This window comes from Corella eumyota, chromosome 1 (genome assembly GCF_963082875.1).
Source record: "Corella eumyota chromosome 1, kaCorEumy4.1, whole genome shotgun sequence".
In the NCBI taxonomy this organism is placed as follows: Eukaryota; Metazoa; Chordata; class Ascidiacea; order Phlebobranchia; family Corellidae; genus Corella; species Corella eumyota.
Window position 1 is genome coordinate 11,554,865 of NC_137490.1, and position 20,369 is coordinate 11,575,233.

At 27.8% G+C, this 20,369-nt stretch overlaps 2 protein-coding genes across 3 annotated transcripts; both read left to right on the forward strand.

Moving 5' to 3' along the window:
- Window positions 1-1,089: 1,089 nt before the first annotated feature.
- LOC145747375 (nucleoporin NUP188-like) lies at window positions 1,090-15,261 on the forward strand. 2 transcript variants are annotated; one of them, XM_082564879.1, is made up of 37 exons: window positions 1,090-1,476; window positions 1,689-1,817; window positions 2,097-2,181; window positions 2,556-2,701; window positions 2,853-2,919; window positions 3,268-3,393; window positions 3,828-3,954; window positions 4,100-4,230; window positions 4,394-4,531; window positions 4,692-4,808; window positions 4,976-5,101; window positions 5,312-5,440; window positions 5,840-5,969; window positions 6,156-6,280; window positions 6,376-6,569; window positions 6,795-7,014; window positions 7,268-7,469; window positions 7,620-7,801; window positions 7,993-8,146; window positions 8,492-8,642; window positions 9,025-9,178; window positions 9,383-9,538; window positions 10,026-10,115; window positions 10,307-10,450; window positions 10,707-10,874; window positions 11,034-11,158; window positions 11,633-11,748; window positions 11,877-11,974; window positions 12,061-12,226; window positions 12,514-12,659; window positions 12,854-12,973; window positions 13,210-13,425; window positions 13,550-13,645; window positions 13,719-13,854; window positions 14,065-14,183; window positions 14,699-14,863; window positions 14,971-15,261. In XM_082564879.1, exons 1-37 carry the CDS (start codon window positions 1,460-1,462, stop codon window positions 15,136-15,138), a joined length of 5,079 nt encoding a protein of 1,692 aa, XP_082421005.1. In that variant the 5' UTR covers window positions 1,090-1,459; the 3' UTR covers window positions 15,139-15,261. The 2 variants fall into 2 exon arrangements, with proteins under 2 accessions (XP_082421005.1, XP_082421006.1); XM_082564880.1 differs by lacking the exon at window positions 1,090-1,476 and adding an exon at window positions 1,554-1,600.
- A 1,075-nt stretch (window positions 15,262-16,336) lies between these two features.
- On the forward strand, window positions 16,337-19,778 carry LOC145756035 (1-acyl-sn-glycerol-3-phosphate acyltransferase delta-like). Its single transcript, XM_082572272.1, has 8 exons — window positions 16,337-16,508; window positions 16,927-17,096; window positions 17,493-17,654; window positions 18,389-18,542; window positions 18,757-18,935; window positions 19,046-19,155; window positions 19,314-19,438; window positions 19,629-19,778. Exons 1-8 carry the CDS (start codon window positions 16,337-16,339, stop codon window positions 19,679-19,681), a joined length of 1,125 nt encoding a protein of 374 aa, XP_082428398.1. The 3' UTR covers window positions 19,682-19,778.
- Window positions 19,779-20,369: the final 591 nt, after the last annotated feature.

Consider the following 20,369-nt stretch of genomic DNA (forward strand, 5'->3'; position numbering starts at 1 on the left):
TGCGCTGACTATATACACGGGAATTTCATCGCCGACTCCCCGCCGTTTTTTTGCAGGACAAATCTTCTGGCAACTCTTTAAACGTTTCATTCTTTGTGTTTTAGTTTATAAATTTATATACATTATCACGGACAATAACTAATAACATATTTATGCACACTCCTCAGTATAAAAAATAATTAATTAATGATCTATTTTCTTCAAATATCGTCTAGAAAGACGGCCCCCATTTCGCAAAATACGTGATATCATAATGCATCGTCTTGTGTCACCTAAAAGCGGGCGCTTTCAAAATTAGTTTTTTATAGGTTTTAGTTTGTAAAATTAAAAAATTGACAGGGAAAAGAAAGATAACATATTTATGCATAATCCTTAGTGTAAAAAATGAAAAATTAACGCTCTATTTTCTTCAAATATTGTTTGGAAAGGCGACACTATTTGGCAAAATACGAGATATCATTATGGATTGTCCTCCGTCACCTAAAAGTTTTTATAGGTTTTAGTTTGTAAAATTAAAAAATTGACACGCCAAAAGAAAGATAACATGTTCTTGCACATTATTATTAAAAAAAAAATATTAATTTACTGCTTATTTTGTTTCAAATACTGTCTAAAAACCTGTATAAAACTACGCGAAAATAAAATTTCTCGCGGTAATTAAAATGCAAAATCCCCGCTATTTTGAAAAAAAAAATTTGGCCGAAGTGTCCGGGGGCCAAAGTGTCTGGTTACCGAGTGAAACATCATCTTACAATAAATTAAAATTTTATATCATGTCTGGTAGTCCTATAACAGGGTATCCCCCCATTTTAATACAGAAAAAGCAATTTCGTTACAGCATTTTTTAATGTTTTTAAACCTTAATTTAAAAATAAAAAATTTAGAACAATAATAAAATTCTGTTATTTAAAAAATTTATAGCCTTAACTTATTTATATAACACAATTATTTTTTCGATGTTGTTCTCATACAAACGGAATTATTCATGCAGAACACTTAATTTTTGTGTCACCAACTATAAATTAGAAATTTTTTAAATAGTCATGTGTAGTTCATTGTTTAAATAGAATCATTTGCAGTGGAATGTAATGTAGATGTGTTTAAAGACGTTTAAATAGTGTGGCAGATTTAAGGTTTTGGTTTGGTGACCATGCCATAACATACTTAAAATCTCTATGTAAACATTATTACTTTTGGCATGTTTTAAATCATTAAATTGATTTTGTCATTTTTTTCCGTCCCACTGTCTCACTGTTGTAATATTAATTGTTTGTTTATCGTATTTATTATTTACTTTTATCAATTTGCAAAAAACGAAAATAAAAAAAGGTGTGCACTAAGCTATTCACTTTTCAATTGGGTGATTTACTAAACGCTGTATTGATATTTTAAAAAATAGTTTTTTTTATATAATTTTGTTTTAATTGACTGCTTGACTGCTTGGTGCAATTAGTTGATAATGGCAAGGTTGTTAATGTAAGTTACCAATATACTGGCTTTCCAAATAATAAAATAAATTATAAGTAAACAATTATAATGTTATGGTCAAATGTATAAATTTGCAGTTGTTAAACTAAACTACCTGACTACCCTAAAATATGTAAGCCAAAAAATTGTTTTAGTAAATATTATCTATTTTATCACTCAAACTCTATTCAAAAATAAAAAAATAACTTTAATAATTTTAGTTCATTTCAAGAACTATGGAAGGTTGTAAATGGAACTTCGTGTATGCAGGAACCTTCTCTTGTCCAAAAGGATTTAAACAATTCTATTCCTTCTTTCAAACTCGGCCTTGATTATTTTAAAGAACATAGGTAAATAAAACTAATATTATAACATATAATATCTGCATTTTTAATATATATATATTGCTTGTTTTAAATTTTTAAAACCAACAATATATATAATAATTTGATTTTTTACCATTCTCTTTTTACTGTATTTTTGTTTTATATAGATTTTCTTTATATGTGATTTTTTGCTAAAAAAAAACTATAATATATATATACATAGATTTTTTTAACATTTCTATTTGTAAATTTAACTTAATGTTATTATAAATTTAGTTGGTATTATTTTTTTTTGAATTTTAGTCAAACATCAGAAGACAGTTTTAAAAAAGATTCAAAGTCATCGAAAAACCTAAAAACTTTTGTTTTAAGGGCATCGAAATTGTTGGTAAGACAATTTACCAAACACATTTAAACACAAACACGTTTATTTAACACAGTTAAAATGTTAGGATTAACCATATAAATATGCATTATATGCCAACAAGTATAATAATGACCAAAATGACAAGAAAATAGGTTACAAAAATAAAAAATTGTTATATAAAAATTGTTATATGTTATATAAAAAATTGTTTTATATGTTAAAACATTTTAAATTATACGTTTTCGTTTATTTCTTTTAAATAAATATTTATTTAAGCATATTTTCTGTTACAACTTCTGTTTTTATATAGAGTGGATTTAACCTGCCAACTTTATATGTAAAACAATCACATTCAAATTTGTTTAAACATTTACTTTTTTGTTAACCAACTTTAGAACCTGGAATGTTTTCAAACGGATAATTTAGTACGACAATATGCAAATTCATTTTTTCATGGATCGAAAGAAAAACTTAAACAATTGCTAGCTGAAAACTCTACTTCACTTCTAAGTGACATTTCAGATCATTATTTCACAGAAAGGTAATGTTTATTCTTGCCAGATCAAAATGAGCAATTATGTATATTTATTAGAGATTAGCTGTAAGGATACACTCAAGAACTTTTTTAAAATTTAACTTTGCACTTTTGTATTTATTTTTGAGAATTTAAGTTATTAACTGTTATTATGCAGGTTGTATTTATTGCGATCGATTTCTCCTATCATTGCTCATTTTCAAGATACAGCACACCCTTTTCAGGTAAAATTATTTTTAGTTGACAAATTAATGGCGACATGATGTAGTGGTTAAAACATCATTACAGAATGATCTAGACTTCTCTTAACTTGCACTGCTATCATGATGCCTTTAAGTTAAGTGTTATAAACAATATAACTTTTACTGAGCTAAAAGCCAATCAACAATTTATTAACAGGCAATTTTACTTATAAGCTTATATTTCAAATGGCTAACGTCAACCTGCAATTAAGGGAAAAAATGTTACTTTATGTTAAGCTCTTGAAGACAGACTTTCACATTAAGGATAAATAAACACAAAAAAAACATCTCACTAGGTTTTGCAATAAATATTTTAAACTAACATTTTAGAAAATATATTCTGAAACTTTGAGTGAGCTTCCTGATCTTATTCCAACCTTGATAAAACAATTTGGAAATTCTTTTAAAGTTAAAGTCCCATCAGTTACCACTAGAGGGCAGGATTGCACATTCGAGGTAACAATTTAAAGTTTTATTCTGTGTATATATAAGATATTCTAAATTTTAAAATAACTTGATCTTCAAGGTCTTAATTTAACTTACCTTGCATCGTAACAGCTGCCATAACCTAGGTACTATAGAATGCATTCTTTTTAATGAAAATTAATAAACCCTTACAGACTTTATGTGACATGCTATTCAAATAAATGCACATGTTGTTTGAACATTTCTGTAAATCTTGAAAATTGACAATGATAAACTAAACACCAACTGTGAAATTTATATTTTTTTTAAATGTACAGACTCTCTGTTTGTTATAGTATCACTCACATATAAAAGTTAAAATTTTATACAAATAATGTATATATATATAATTTAAATTAATTTTATAATATCAACATATTCTTCATTTTTGTTAACTGAACGTTAAAGTTTAATATTTGTTACAGATTGTAAATAGATTATCACTCCAGCATCTAAAGGAGCAATGCGAAATTTTAGAAACCATATTTCTTTATTATTCTCAATTTGAAATGCCCGCTGAAATTTTGGCTAAATTAACTAAAATATTTAAAGGCATGAATTATTTTTATTTGATTTCTAGTTAATCATATAAGTATAGAAATTTTTGTTTTTTTATATGTTTTGTATAGGTTTAATTTCAAAATTTTGTGATTTTTTGCGTTTTAAATTTTTTTTGCATTTAAATTTTTATGCATAGATCATGGATTTGGTTTTGAACATCCATTTTGTGAGGTCATTGACCTTGAGTTATTATCTCCACTTCTGTCATGCTTGAATGCACTTGAACAAGTGACATTAATTGAGGGATTTGACATTTCATTTTTACAAGTAAGTTAATAAAAAATATTAATAAAAACACTTATTGTTAAAAAAATGTTTTATTTTCATCTAAAAATCATAATTGTTTTAGAATGTTGTAAATAATTTTCTGTTTTATTAAAAATAATATATGCTATACCAATATTTTTAATTTATCTTTTCTTTTTTATAGGAAGCTGAAGCTAGCAAGGATCACCATTTAAGTTTGGACAAGAAATCATTTGATATTATAAACAAAATTATTGTTGAACTGACAGACACACAACAACTTTCACCTTTACTTATTTCATGGGCCACTGTTCGATATTTGGTAAAAAATATAAAATAATTTTTATATATATTAAAAAAAAATGTTTTTATTTCAAAGCACCATAAAAGTGATGAGAATTTAATGAGAACTATAAAAGAAATAAATAAATTCAATATATTCATTTCTTATTTTTGAAAATTATATTTATTTTTAATTTAAGCTATTGCCAAACAATGGTATGCCAGTAACTCAGAAGTTGGGAGAGAGATCGATTGATTTATTGGTTTGGAGACAAATTAATAATCTCATGTCAATCTACCCATTCAACACTGACTCAGTAATATAAAAGTTTTCTTTAAATAAATTTTAAAAGCAAAGATGAAAATTTAAAATGTTTTAGTATTTCATGTGTATTTTTAACACAGTCTGTAACTTTTTTTAATTTGGTCTCAGAATTAAAAAAAAACCTCCGCTATTGTATCACCTTTTTGTTTGAATGTTTAGAACATAGCTATGACAGGAAGGCAGGTGTTTCGTGGTTTATTTTCTTGTGTGACGCAAACTTTTCATGAAGACACTCTTGGTGATTATTCAGAACTCGTTTCCATGGCAACTTTGTTGTTGGGAGAGGTAAGAAACTCATTTTTTTGTCAAATTTTTAAAATATACACATGGAATAATTCTTTAAAAAATTTAAAAGTTTATAATCTCTCAATTGTGCATTTTAAACATATTAAAAAACTGTTTGGTAAATTGTAAAAATGTGGTAATCCTGTAGAAATGTATGTACCTGTAAAAGCAAATTTAAATTCATTCTTAAATGTAACTTGTTATTTTAAGGGCAAAGGGCTGAGTGGAATTCAGCTTGACAGTTTATTGTTCTCCGCAGTTGGATATTTTCCTTTAAACATTGATCCAATGTTAAGTATGTTGTCTTGTATGACAGCTACAAAAGAATCGAGTATGGAGGTATACTATGTAAAACAAAAAATTCTTTTTTATAACAATATATTTTACTTACATAACTGCATGTTTAATATTACCAATGACAAAAATGTAGGCCTATTAATTGCTTTTAATTTTACAAAAAGATTTTTTTTTGTGGTAAATAACACTTTGCTTACTGTCATAGTAATTACGGTTTTGTTCTACCAAAATTAAATTATCATTTTAAGGTGATATAGTTTGTTATAATAGAAAAAAGATCCGCTGGTTAAATAAGCATATAGACTATTCATAATTGCCAGTCTTGAAGGCAAAAAATAGCACAGCATTAGTACCTAAACACATTTTGGATTGTAATCTGTTGGCATAAATAACTATACTATCAATTATGTTTAGTCAAAATATTAATTCAGTTGTTTACAGGTTCATGCGTTTATATCAAACCTACCAACTTTTTCTGAGTATCTTGCCACTTGTGGTAGAGATGATGTTGAGAGTTTAGATGATGCTTCGTATTGGAGGTTGCTTGCTACAAAACCAATTCATATTGCTGGTGAACTTTTTAATAAATAGTGTCAATTTATTAATTTGCAATTTAGAAATTATTTTAGGATTATTGAATTTTTTTTTTTTTTTGTTGATTAAGTTTTAATTTCAAACAAGATTTTTAGTTTTTTGTAGAAAAAAAAAATCAAAATAAAAAAAATTTATATTTACTTTTATGTATTTGTTTTTTTAGGTGGGATGCAGACTGTTAGTGTTCCAGTTGGCACAGTCGGTCATCTGGTTGACAGCAAATATGGTGATATGGTCCAGTGGCAACATAATGTTAATGGCTGGAAAGTATTCAGTGCTGAAATTAAGGTACAAAAATTGTTTTATTTGGAAAAAAATGTTTGTTGTAATTTTTGTTCTAAATATTCTTCTAATAAAATAAATCCTAAAATTATATTTTTTAGAGTTTATTAAAGTATAAAGGCCCTTCTTCAAATCTTGTTATGCTTGACTTAATTAACAAACCTATGCTTGTTTTGCGATTGGTTGAAAGAATATTAGTATCACTGCAGTCTGTGGATGATAATGACACAGGCTGCATGGCAGTGTTGGAGACTATGGAACACTTTGTTAACACTATACCCTTGATTCTGCAAAAGTAAATTTAGTAACCATTTTAAAATTAATAAATAAAGTAAAATATTTTAAATTTAATATAGCCTATTTATAAAAATTTTTAATAAGGAAAAAAATTAGATAACATTAAAATTTAAAATGTTTTTAAAAAATAATACAATTTTATTTACCCATTTTTGTTTATCAGACAATTAAATATCATATTATTATAATTTATGTTATTTAAGTTTTATCTGTTGTATTTCAGAATTATTCAAATAGCAGATCCTCCTGTAGAGCTTGTGTCCACATGTATTTCCTGCCTGGATGCCTGGATCAAAATCAACCCAGAGCAAAATTCAGTTTTTGTTTTTAATGAGTTAAAACAAATCAGATATTTTCCAGCACCTGAGGAAAGTAATTTCAGTTTGCAGGAGAGTTTAGATAAGGGTGTACAACCTGGGGCATATGGAGTTATTCTTGCTCAGGTAATTAGTTGGTATAAATGAATGAAAAATTTTAATAAAATGATTTAAAATAATTATTTATAAAAATAAAATTAATTTAAATGTTAAAGGAATGTTATTATTAAATGGCAAAAAGAAACTTTATTTTTAACACAACTTTTACTTTAATTTTCACTATACTTTAAATTTCACTAGAATACTTTAAATTTCACTTTTTAAATTTTGCAACAAAAAAAAGATAAAAAAATAAACTGTGAATTTAATATTTAAACAGTGGGAACGAATTAATGGGTGTTATCCTGTTACTGTAGCAACTGTAGATCTTGTGACAACTTTGTTTCAAAGTTTACCAAAAAACAAGCAAGGTCAAGATATTATATCAAAAATGTCGTGCACATTCCAGTTTATCCTCAATGATGTATTTTCAACTTTCCACAAATGGCAGCAGAGTGATGTAGTCACTTGGGAAAAAATAGGTGAAAAAAAAACTTAAAAATCTTAATGTTTGCTTTAACATTACATTTAAATTTAAGTAACATAAATGGATTCTACTTATTTTTTTGTTGCTAGGAGAATCTTATTATTTTTAATCTCAAAACTAATTTTGATGGTCAACATTTTTTTAGGTGTTAATTGTCTGAACTTGTGTCATTTGATTCTGAACTTTCCAAGCTATAGTGAATTACCTGAATCCTTGACAATAAAAAGCAATGTCCTTCAAATATTGTGTGACAGTGCAGCATCGGAAGTCCTCCTCAAACTTATTTGTGTTCCAGTTCAAGTCCTGCATGCTCTTATTGCTGCAGAAGTAATATTTTAAATTTTTTTTTTGTTATTGGGTAATTGAAATTACTCCTACTTGAGTTGTAATTAAATATGTATATATTTTAGTCTTTTACAAATTTACTTTAAAATACAGATTATTTTATTTAAAAAATAAGTATTCTTTGTATATATTTTAAGTATTACTAGCTTTATTTATATTGTTTGTACTTTTAGCCCTTTTCAAAAGTTGTTGGACGTATTACCAAAACAATACAACTTGGTTTTTCTGTGTTAAATAATATACTAAGATTGGAGTCTTCAATCGAATTAAATGAAAATGTTAAACAGGGAAAATTAAAAGAGCTTCTTACTTTTCATACTTTTGGAGGTATGTATCGTTTACCTTACACTCTAAATTTAAAAAAAATCTAAATAATTTTATCAAATTAGTTTTTTTTTGTTTTAAAGGAAGAAAGTTGTTGCCCTACTGGGCATATTTTTTTTATTTAGCTTTACCATTAAATCACTTGTTGTAATATGGTTGCAACAACTATTTGTAGTAATTTGCCCTTGCACCACAAACATAGGTTTTTGATTGTAAAATCCTACATGTTGTAAATACTTTTATAGCTTCGTTATATTTAAATGGTTTAAGGTTATTTTACTAGAGATATATTTTTCAAAACTGCTGGTATTTTAAAATTTAAACAATTATTTTCTGTTTTCATCGCAGGATCAAACATAATTTCAATTATTGCTGGATATTTATATCATCGACACACAATAGCCCTTCCGTTATTATCAGCTTCAATTTTAAGAAGATTGGCTCTTTCTTTACCGATGTCAATTCATGCAAGTCTTGGAGAAGATGTCCAAGCTGTGAGGTGAAATTTAAAAACAATTTTTTTTTTTATTTGTTGTAGACTTTTAAAAAGGCAAATCCATTAACTATACATTTTGTATAAAGTTTACAGTTTTTCTTTTTTAATAAGTTATTGTTTCTTAACTTAATAAAGTTTGTCTTATTCTTAATATTACTAGTCAATTATATACACTATGAACTGCATTTGTAACGTTGTAATATGGTTGCAACTAATACATGGCAGTTAATATTTTATTTTGTACCAAAAACAGAAGATGTGTTATAATTTTAAGGGGTTGAAAAATACGTACATATAAATATATATACATTGTCCCTTTAGCTTTACTATATATAGTTATTTGTCATAAAATTAATATTTAAATTTTAAATGTTATTATTTTCAGGGATGTTTTATTAGCTCGTCTAAAAGCACGCACTGAAGATCATTCACTGAAATCTGCAATACTGGAATTGTTTGTAGTCTCAGTGCAGACTCAACCTGGACTGTTGGAATTATTTTTAGATTTACAATTAGTTGACAAGAATAAACCAGAACTGGTAGGAATATTAAACATTTTGGCTGCTTAGCTAGAAACTTATCTAATTCTGTTACTCGATAAACCAACTTTTTTTCAATTTTTTTAAGCTTTCTATTTATGCTTAACATTATGATTTTTAAACATACCTTTCCCACTTATTCTTATTTTATGAAGCGTTTGATGCAATTTATACATAATAAATATGATATTAACTTAAACAAAGGGTTATGGTATGGGAAAGTCAAGTTGTTTAGCTGTTGTGGTTGATATGATTGATATGACGAATCAAGGAACTTACAAACTACCAACCCACCTTCATACTTCCTGTGTTAAAGTTCTCAACTCTTTATGGGTGGATAGAAAAATATCAGCCATACAGGTTTATTAATAACTTAGTTTTTTCAACCTTTTTAAATTAAATTTTAGGTCCAAACTTGGAATAATTATGTATATATATACCTTTAGAAAAAAGAAATAATTTTCAACTACAGCTTAAATGGAAAAAATTTTTTTTGTTATATCTTTATCCTCGGTGTAAAAAGGTTTCTGACCTTACAACCATAACATAGAGTAACAACTGTTATCCCAATTCCATCTTAAATTGTCTTTGGCAGTTTAAGAATATTATTGATTATAATTGCCCAATAATTATGCTGCTGATTTGGCTTAGTAGAAGTTAACCAGGTATAGCGCCTTACTCAAGGGCACTACAGCATGAGAGCAGTGGGGATCGAACCCACCAACCCACAATCGTTGATCTTAGGTTATGTATTTTAAAAATTTACTGATGAAATTTCAAAAATTTTATAATAAATCAAAAAATATTATATTTTATCTGTAACTATGTTACTTTGGATTTGCTGCAGGCTCTTACAAGTGAAGATAAGGGAGCTAAATTTTGGAGTTCATTGCTGTATCCTCTCTTTAGTGAAAATTCACCAAAAGATATTGCAAATGTATGTTGAGTTTAATCTTTTATTAGTGTTTACTGAATTACAGTTTTTTAACTTTATAAAAATAATTTAATAATATTTTAAAATGTTATCAAAATTTAATATTTTTTTTCATAAAGCTATTAAATTTGTTTTAACAGTTCATCTTAATCTGATATTATTTGTTTCATATTTTAATTTTTTTTTATTTTTAGAATGAATTATTGGAAACTTGTGCAAACGCTTTTAATGTGATTGCTCTTCATCAATTTTACAACAATTCGAATAAACCAGACAAAAACTTTGATAAAGTCATAAAAGACTTTACTGATAAAAAAAGGATTGAGCACTGGTCCAAGGTTAATATTTTTTAATATATAATTTTTATTCGTAAACCTATCTTTTTTTGCATTAATATAAAAATTACCTGCTTAAATTAAATACAAATGTTTAGTTAACTTTTTAATCATAGATGAAGTAAAATAAAAAACAACTTTTTTCTTAAAAAAATTTTAAATTTAATATTAAAATTTTTTTTTTAATATGATTAAAATTGTTATTATATTTACCAAAAAAATATAAGAAAGTTTCACAACTTTTTATATACCGCATCAGGTTTTGTACTTTTCTTGCCAATTCTTACTTGAATGTGACCAGGAAGACAGAAAAAGTCATTTAATGTTTGCCTCAGCGTGGAAATCTTTTATAATTACTTTAAAAATTCAAGAAAAATCAGGTTTAGAAGTTTTAACCGATGATATTTTATCTTCAATAAAATTGATTGTAAGTATAAATTCTCAGGTTTTACATTTAATATTTAAAATTAAATTTCGTATTACTATAAACATATTTAAAATCTATAATTTTATAAATTAGAATGGCTAGTTGTATTATAGCAACATTTTTTAAAAGCATACAAGAATTTTTTTTGCAAATTTTTAGGTAGAGTCAGACAATGTTAATAAATCTACAGAAACGGTTCTAACTCTACTTTCAAGTTTGCTTTTAAATCTTGTTCACCAAAACAAAAAGAAATCCAATCTAGACTTTGAAAACCTATATTCAAGGTAACCTTTATTTTAAGAAAATACATTTAAAATTAATGTAAAAAATGTTATTTAACAAAATAGAAAATGCTTAACTGGTGTTAATATGATTTTAACAAAATTAAAACAACTGTTTGCTTTACCAAAATTGTATTCGCAAACCTGCAGCGTGGTGTAGTGGTAAAAACACTTCCTACACCGCCATGAGGTCGTGGGTTCAATCCACACTGCTCTCATGCTGTAGCGCCCTTGAGTAAATCACTATAAACAGTATGAACTCCTTCCTAAACCAGCACTTAATCATCAGCATAATTACCGGGCAATTATAATCTCTATATTTTTACAAACTGCTACATGCAACTCTAGACTGGGTCGGAGTAACTGATGTTACTCCATGTTTAGGTTGCACATTTGACCTTCCCACATTAAGAAAAAAGATATATACGGAAAAAAAAATTTGCAAAATTTTATAAACTGAACTCAAAATTTGCTTAGGTCTATATTATGCTTGGAGACATTATTTCAATCATCTTTCAAATATGAAGAACCAAGCACTAATTTACATGCAGTTGTTCTTAATTTGATTAAAGCAAAACCAACACTAAAACAAGGTTCATATAAAATTCTGTACTATTATAATAGCACTATTTTTTAGAGCAATACAATGTACCTTGTTTATAAAATAAAACATAATCTTGAATATTAAAATTTTTGTGTTCAATTATTTTTTCAAAATAAGGTGTAAAAACTGATGATTTAATACAAATAAGCTGTGAACATTTAAAGTTGCTTCTGTGGGAATCTCCAAAGCCAGAAAAATGGGCTTTTGTAGTAGAGGTACAAATATTTGTTATACTTAAATTTTTTTTTAAAGATTTTTTTCACTGCCTAATATAAGTAAAAAAAATTGTAATTTTTTTCAGGCTTGTGTTGTATTAATTACAACACTGTCAGATCTCTTCATCATAAATGACATTGTTAACCAACCATGGGTTAGTTGTGTATCACGCGAGTCAATCATGAACTTACTGATGGGAATTTTTATAAACATCGTAAAATCATGTCATGACACAAAAAGTGTTGTTCAAGGTAAAATTAAGTTAAATTTGGTTTTTAAAAATATAACGTTTGTTGAGTATCTATATAGGTTAGATTTTCATTTTATCGTTTAATTTTAATGTTAAGGGGACGCAACCATTTTTAGTGAAAATTTAAACCTAACTATTTAAACAAAATATGGATTTAAACCTCCTAAACTATAGCTGATGTAATAAAGGTCAAAAAATTATTACAAAAAATTATATGTACTTTTTTTTATAATGGTTAGGTCTATAAACTATATAATAATATGAAGTACTATTTCTTCATTGTTACAGATCACATGTGTGCAAGCTCAATTGCGAAATTATTGGTTCATATTTCAACCAAAAAAGAGGGAGCAAGGCTGATACAGCAGACAAACACTATGTCAGATTTATGTTTGACTATTGCAAATGTTTACCAACCCAAAACCAACAAAAAGGTGAACTTTTCAACTTAATCCTATTGTTAATCATTACACTTAAAGTATAATGTATTGATTTATTGGCTAATGGTTAAGTTTAATCATTTTTCTTTTTTATTATTTGAACAAAATTATTTTGACTTTTATTATTTAAACCCTAAATCATGTATTTGTTTTATTTTTATTGAAAAAATATTTTTTTCTTCTTTTAGTGGTTGGATTTGTATCACATGATGCTGGTACTTATGTCACGCATGATCAATTCCCTGTCACATGACTTTATTGAGGATGTATTTGACTTTTTTGGAGTACATCAGGATAGAATGAGCCAGGTTGGTATTAACTTAAGGATTATTTTTTTAAAAATCAACACGAGGTTTAAAATTTAAATAAAATCTTTTTTTTTATTAAATTTCTTCAATTTAAAATTTTCTTTCAATATATATTTTCTGAAAAATGCATTTCATATTATCTTTTAGGTTACTTTTTAGGTTTTATATATATTATTTATTTAAATGTAGATTTTAACTTTCCACTTCTAAATTCATTCTTTAACATTTTTTCGCAGTGTATGCAAGCTTTAAAAGTAAAGAGAGGCCAAAGTTTATTGCAAGAAATTAGTCACACCACTTTATTACTTTCAACTGTTGCCAAGCGTTTTATGCAACAATGGAAATTTAAGTTGCGGCTGAATTTCGAAAACTCACTTGACCATATTATTATGACTTGTCAAACTTCCATTGCTATTCTACTGCAACCGAAACTGCTACATGAAACTTTAAAAGTGGGTACTTATTTTTGGTCAAAGTTTTTAAACAACGAAATTTTTTTTTTTCGAAATAAAAAAATACTATTTTTCTTAAATAATACTTTAAATTTTCATATCGTGTCTGTTTTTTAATTTTTAGCTTTGTGAAAAGAAACATGCCAGTAAAGTTATCTCAACGCCTACTCGTGCAAAATTACCAAGACAGTCATCATCTGTATCTATGTCACATGCTTTGGTAACTTTTTTTAATGTACTTATAATTTTTCAAAATAGATCATAAAAAAGTTAAGGTAAAATTTTTTTTGAAGGATGATTCAAATTTGTCTCCGGAAGTGTTGCTTGCTCAAAAAGCCTTAGTGTCAATATTGGGAAATACCCTTTGTTTTCTTTTAAATGTTTCTCCAAATATTTGTCAAATTATGTTTGATCAAGGAATAGATGCAGGTAAATAAAAAAAAATTTAACTTTTTAATTTATTTTTGCTAAACAAGACACTGGGTAAACTAACACCAAGTTTATTGTTGCTTGTTGTAATAATAAAAAGTGTAAATCCCTATACCATACTACAATATACACTTAATATTTATGGAATGATTATAAATAATGGTTAAAAGTATCAAAAATTTTATGAAACTATTTTTTTCTAATTTATAGATGAATTCAGACAATTATTGCTAATTCATTTTGGAACTCCATCTATAGAAGGAGAAGCGGTTGCAACGTTTGGAACAATATTAAGCGCTGCTAATTTTGCCTTTTCTGCTTTGCATAAGGTAATACCATAATTATTGTAGTTTTAGCAACAATAAAACCAGGCAATGACAATGCATTATATAGACTGTTAAATTTGCTAAGGTTTTCATTCTTTAAACCGGTACTTTTAAAATGCATATAACCACTACTTCCCTTATTCCCGCTACAATTTCCCGTTTTACCCATAATTGTCTGCTTCTTCTACACTACCTACTATTGGCAATGTTACTTCACTTCTACCTACTAAGGGCAAAATTACCCCACTTCCCGGGAGTTATGTCAGTCATATATCACATACTAATAGAGTTTCAACTTAAATGTAATTTATCTAATAAACTGTATGGCTTACTTCCACAGTCACTTAAAACACTATTAAGTTGCACGTATATATTTAAAACGGTGTTAAAGTTAAACAGTTTGTTTACCAACCTAACTCATTCTAAAAATTGACATTGTTAAAGCGGATATAACAACTTCAGCAATGTAGTAAAAACTTGATCCCCTTCTATCGGTATTAATAAATTACTAATTTTAGTGTGATACAAGCGACCAATCCCAATCTGGACATCATGACGCCCTTACGTACGTTGCCGATACGTCATTAACACTTGTGATGTCACAATGCATGTTGTTGTTAAAACAAGAAGGTGTTTCGTCGAGGAATAAACAAATACTTAGACGAGAATTAGGCGACGAAATGGTAACTAGCTATGCACAGATTTTTATTTTTAAAACTGAGAAATGTTAAATATTGCAATTCTTATTATCTTGATAGTGTTTATTTTAAACATCTTTAAACTTCTTTAGAGTTCCTGTGTGAAAAGTGCTACCCGCCACTTGCGCCATTCGTCCAGTTCTTATTCGCCTCAGTCCAGCCCAATACCAGTTCAAACCAGTTCTAACAAGTCGGGGGTCATTACCAATAAAGGCTTACTTGAACTGGCAACAAAATTTGTCAGCGAAGTTTTGCGATAAAATATTGTTTAGATTCAAGTTAAAAATCACTGCCAACAACCCATCATACAACTAAGATAAAACTGTCTGAAAATTTTTTCGTAATTTTTTGATTCGTTTTGAAATTACAATTATTTCTATACAAAGTTACTGGTGTTTTACAAATTTCTAGCAATTAAAAAGAAAGACTTTACTTTAACTGATTCTTAAAAAGGTTTTTAATATTTATTATCTATTAACTTAGTTAGTGTTCAAATTTTATGACCTTAAAGTCAGTATGGTAATGCGACCCCATTTACCCTGTTTAATTCTCTAAATGGACTTTAACCATTGAAACAGAATAAAATAGCTCGACTTTTTCAAATGAAAAGTGTCAATACATATGTGTTAATAAAAACAATTGCACGCCGTTGGTATTAAACTCGCATGTACAGCCTATTAGACTATAACGCATCTGTTACTATTGAACTAAAGTAACCCCATTTTTTCTTTTTTTAACTCTCTCTCTCAAGGAGCTGCATTTCCAATCTAAGCATGTTTAATCGTACGACTTCAAGTTGATGCAAAATTAGCTTAGGTTTGTTTTTAAAGAATCTTATTCGTTAGATTGGTATTAAACAAACAACGAATACGAAACATTCTACACAATGACTTCAAGGCGTTTTTTTTAGTTTGCTAACAGGGAACAGCTACTGGCACTAAGTGTAAATGCCTTAACAGTATGTTAGTAAAATCAACAAAGAGGGCAGGTGTAGTAGGATACAGTATGCACCTTTTAAACTAATAGTTAGGTGTTGGTGAATACGAAACTGTGTAGTAGTTAACAAATTGTGTTACTTGACCGAAGGGCAAACTATTCTGTACACAGAGTTGCGCTTTACGAAGCCGTAGCAGGACCGTGTACCTTAACTGCTTAGGTCTAAAGTCTAAATGCAAAAGTGTCAACAAATACTTGTTTTGATGAATAATTTATGAGCCTTTATTACTAACACACTTAGCCAGAACAAAAGTTGAGGTTATTTTTAAAACAAGTTATATTTAAAAGGTAAGTAACTTCGGCATTTTAGCTCTGTCACTTTTGTGTACACAAGTTGTCGATTACTATTTGAGTTTTAAACCGGTATTCACGTGTGTTAGTGCAATCAAGCATAACGAATAGGTTAACTATATATTTAATATGAAATTTATGTATTTAGATTACAAAATATATTTAAGTAAAATGTCAAAAATAAAAGAAAGCTTTTTGGCAAGCGTTGTCTTGGCTTATGTTTATTTAGCAAGTGGCTTAATTGTGAATCTTTTACAAATATGTGTACTGCCTTTATGGTATTTGGGATTTCGTGACCTCTACAGAACGCTCATCATACATTTGAACTACTTAAATTGGTGCTGTAAGTATATTTTGTATATATTCATTTTAGTAATCGATAGTGTAATTAAAACACTGTAGTGCTAGGTATTAGCTATGGATTAAATAAAGTTTATTTATATATATCCTGCCTGTAATCGATATAGGCCTGCTAATACTATTGTCTATAATCGTTATTGGGTTACTACTATACGTTAAACTAATAAATGCCTTATGTTACTTATTTCCGGTCAGATGTAATCAATTCCATGTGGTGCTAATTTACTTTTATTTTGTTTCACGTGACTCAATTGGGTTTTAATTACACGATTTTCAAATTGTATTTTCAATAGACCAATAAAACAGCCAATAAACAAAAATTCCAAGACTTTACCTATCTCTTTGGAAAGCAATAACGTGAATAAGTTCCTGACAAAATTTTGAATTATTTTTTTTGTCAGTAATACCAGGAATTTCCCAATGGTGGTCGAACGTCGATGTGAACATTGTAGCCAGAGTTGAAGACTACGAAAAATTTGGCAAAGAAAAAATTATTGCAATTTTAAACCACACGTTTCAATTGGATTGGGTGATTTCGTGGGTCGTTTCTGATCATTGCAATATTTTGGGGGTAAATTGTTATATATTAGCCTAATATTAATAAAATCTAGAAAAAAAGACAAAGGCATGATGTATTGTGTTAAACCAAAATTTTCTATATACTGCGTTGTCATACACTCCATTGTTAACCAGAAACAAGATTAATTCGTTTAAACCAAAATTAATATAATAAAACTAAATTAAAAAGCACCTTATGGTTATTAGTCAAATGGAAATTGATTTTTATACAAGCGAAATACATGTGCTTATATTTTCTTAACAAAAAAGAAACTAAATAGTTAATCTTATTACCCTCCTTAATTATAAAACGATAATAGCACACATATGCTTACCAATACTGTGCTAAGTATTTTTAATCATTAATTTACATACAAATGTGTAATGTGCAATTTGCTTTTTAAAACAGAATGCCAAATGTATGGTGAAACAAGTGTTACGATATGTTCCCGTAATAGGATGGGGCTGGTGGTGTGCCGAATATATTTTCCTTCGTCGTTCTCTCAGTAAAGACAAATCCACACTTGACCGAGCTTTCAAAAACATAGCAACGTTCTTGCAGCCTTACTGGGTAATTGCAAATATTTAACCTAAAGTACGGGATACGGGATAGTGTGGGATAGTGTGGGACCGTATGTAAAGGTTAACAAAAGTTTGCGGAATGCTGGGCGGAACGGCATTTTTGTACTTTACTGCGAAATAAATGCAGTATTTACCTGAAGGGCTTGGGAAAGATGCGGGATTGACTTTAAAGGCCATTGGGTTTTGCGAAATCGACTATAAAGCTCAAGGGAAGATAAGGGTATCACAATTTCGTCTTTTTTCACATTTTGATATTTTTTGTTAATATTCACATACGGCCCCGTTATTTCCCGCACCCCGCAAAATCCCGCATCCTGTATTTTAGTACTACCCTAAAACAAATTATTATTTCATTTTTAACCTGCCACGTTTTAAAACAATAAATTATGTTGGCGTTAGAATAAGTAGGCGTTTTTTTTTGAATTATAATGTGTAGAAAAACTATCAATATAAGTAATGAGTTACATGGGCTATAATAAAGTCATTATCGTAAAAATTTGATAGCAACATGTCTAAATTAAATATTGACCTCCATGATTTGTTGTGTTGATGTTTTAATACCTTACTTATAAGTAAATCGTTTAACCTTCAGTTGTTTTTAATACTAATTTGTCTAGTGCAAGCGGGGTCACAAATATATTTTTCAAAAACATTTTTGATAGCAAAATATTCGGTTTGTTTTTTATCCTCCTTACAGTTTTAAAATATGGTGTTATATTACAGTTGCTCATATTTTGCGAGGGAACTCGTTTTACTCCAGAAAAACATAAAAAGAGTCAAGAGTATGCAATAAAGCAAGGCTTAAAGCCTTTAAAATACCATCTCATGCCAAGGACCAAAGGATTTTATCTTGTAGCACAAGGAATGCGAGAAAACGGTATAAAAATTTAACATGCCTCTTAATCTAAAAATTCCTTTTTACATTTAATTATAAAGCTTTGTAATAACGTAACCTATAGTATTATTAAAATGCAAATATACTTTATGTATTTTCGAGTCATGCTATTTATATATTACATATTAAATTGTACATGGTAACTTTGCGTTAATTTACAACTGTACTTGATTTATATCTTATCTGTTTTTTAAAGTTACATCACTGTACGATGCCACTGTATGTTACCACGGACCCGTAGCCCCAACCCTAATGGGGTTGGTAAAGGGTAAACGATCAGGGGGTGATTTTCTTGTTCGTAGAATCCCGATCGACCAAATTCCGGAAGACGAGGAAAAATGCAACGAATATTTGCTCGAAATTTATCAAGAAAAGGTTTTTTATTTTTTTAACAATTTTTTTGTTAAACTATTTATAAAACTACATTTATGCCAGTAAATGGTTTTTTATATCTCCGTTTTTAAATTTTATGAAACTGCGTTCAGGACCGAATTGCTGAATATCACGCAAAACACGATCATTTTCCAGTCGGGGGTGTCCCAGGATTTAAAGAATACGATGATCACGTGACCATTAAAGTACCGAAAAACTTAAAGTACGTGTACAAGTTAACAAAAATTTTTTATTAATTTTTAACTAGTTAAACTACAATTTTTGTTTCATTTGATGGCAAAATTTTTTTATTTTTTTTACGTTTTATTTTAATCCTTTTATTGTTTATTTATTTTTTTTAAATTTTATTTTTTTACACAGGACGTTATTTATAATTATAATGTGGTTTGTTGTTACGCTGGTCCCTCTGTTTTATTACATTTTAAACATATTATTAGTGGGATCGTGGATGCATATTGCTATTTTTACTTTCGTAACAGGCGTCGGTAAGTTTTCTGTTTTAAATTTACTTGAGCTAAAATAGTTGATTAAAGTTCTAAAAATTAAGTTTGTTTTTTATTTAATATAAAATTTATTTTGTTTATTCAATTTTTAGGCTTTTTCAGTGCCAAAAATTGTTGGTTGAATAACTTTTATTTAACAAAAAAAGTTTAAAAAAAAATTCTTTTTTTTTAGTTGTTGGAATTTTTTACACAATGTTGGGTATGGGAAAACCGAAAACCGCTTGATCTTAAACAAACGCTGTACCAATGACGTCACAAAGAATGTAAAAAATTCATTTGTGACGTCATCAAAATTGTTTTCAATTATTTTATTAATTATTGTACGCAGATTTTTAATTTTATTTCTGTTTTATTTTTTTGTTAAATTGATTAAAAAATAAATTTTATGTTTCTTGTTAAAATGTTTTTTTTTAATATTTTTATATTTCAATGCAGTTGGGTTTCAAATATTTTTAATTTATATTGGCATTGGTTTTTCCGTAATTTAATTTTATAGGGCTGTCGCATGTTTGAAAACCATAATTCAAGTTAATAGGCATGATAAATAAAATGCTTATTTAGATTAAGGTCAACTAGCTAAGGTTATCTAAATGACAAATTATCTATACTAATTATCTAGCTTTGTCCGTTTCGCCGCTTGTTCAAAAATTTGGTAGAGGAAATTTGTTTTACATACAATCAAATATGTAGCATGCCTTGCTTAAAGACTGTTAAGAAAAAAAATCAGCTTTTTTTAATACATTAATTAAAATAGAACCGAGGTCTAAAAATACTGTTATTATTAATTGATATGTATTCTGGGTACACCTTTACAATGTATATCACCAGCAGTTTATTCGTACGAAGGTCAACTAGCTATGTTTATCTAAATGACAAGTTGTCTATACCTATTATCTAATTTTTTACGACCTAA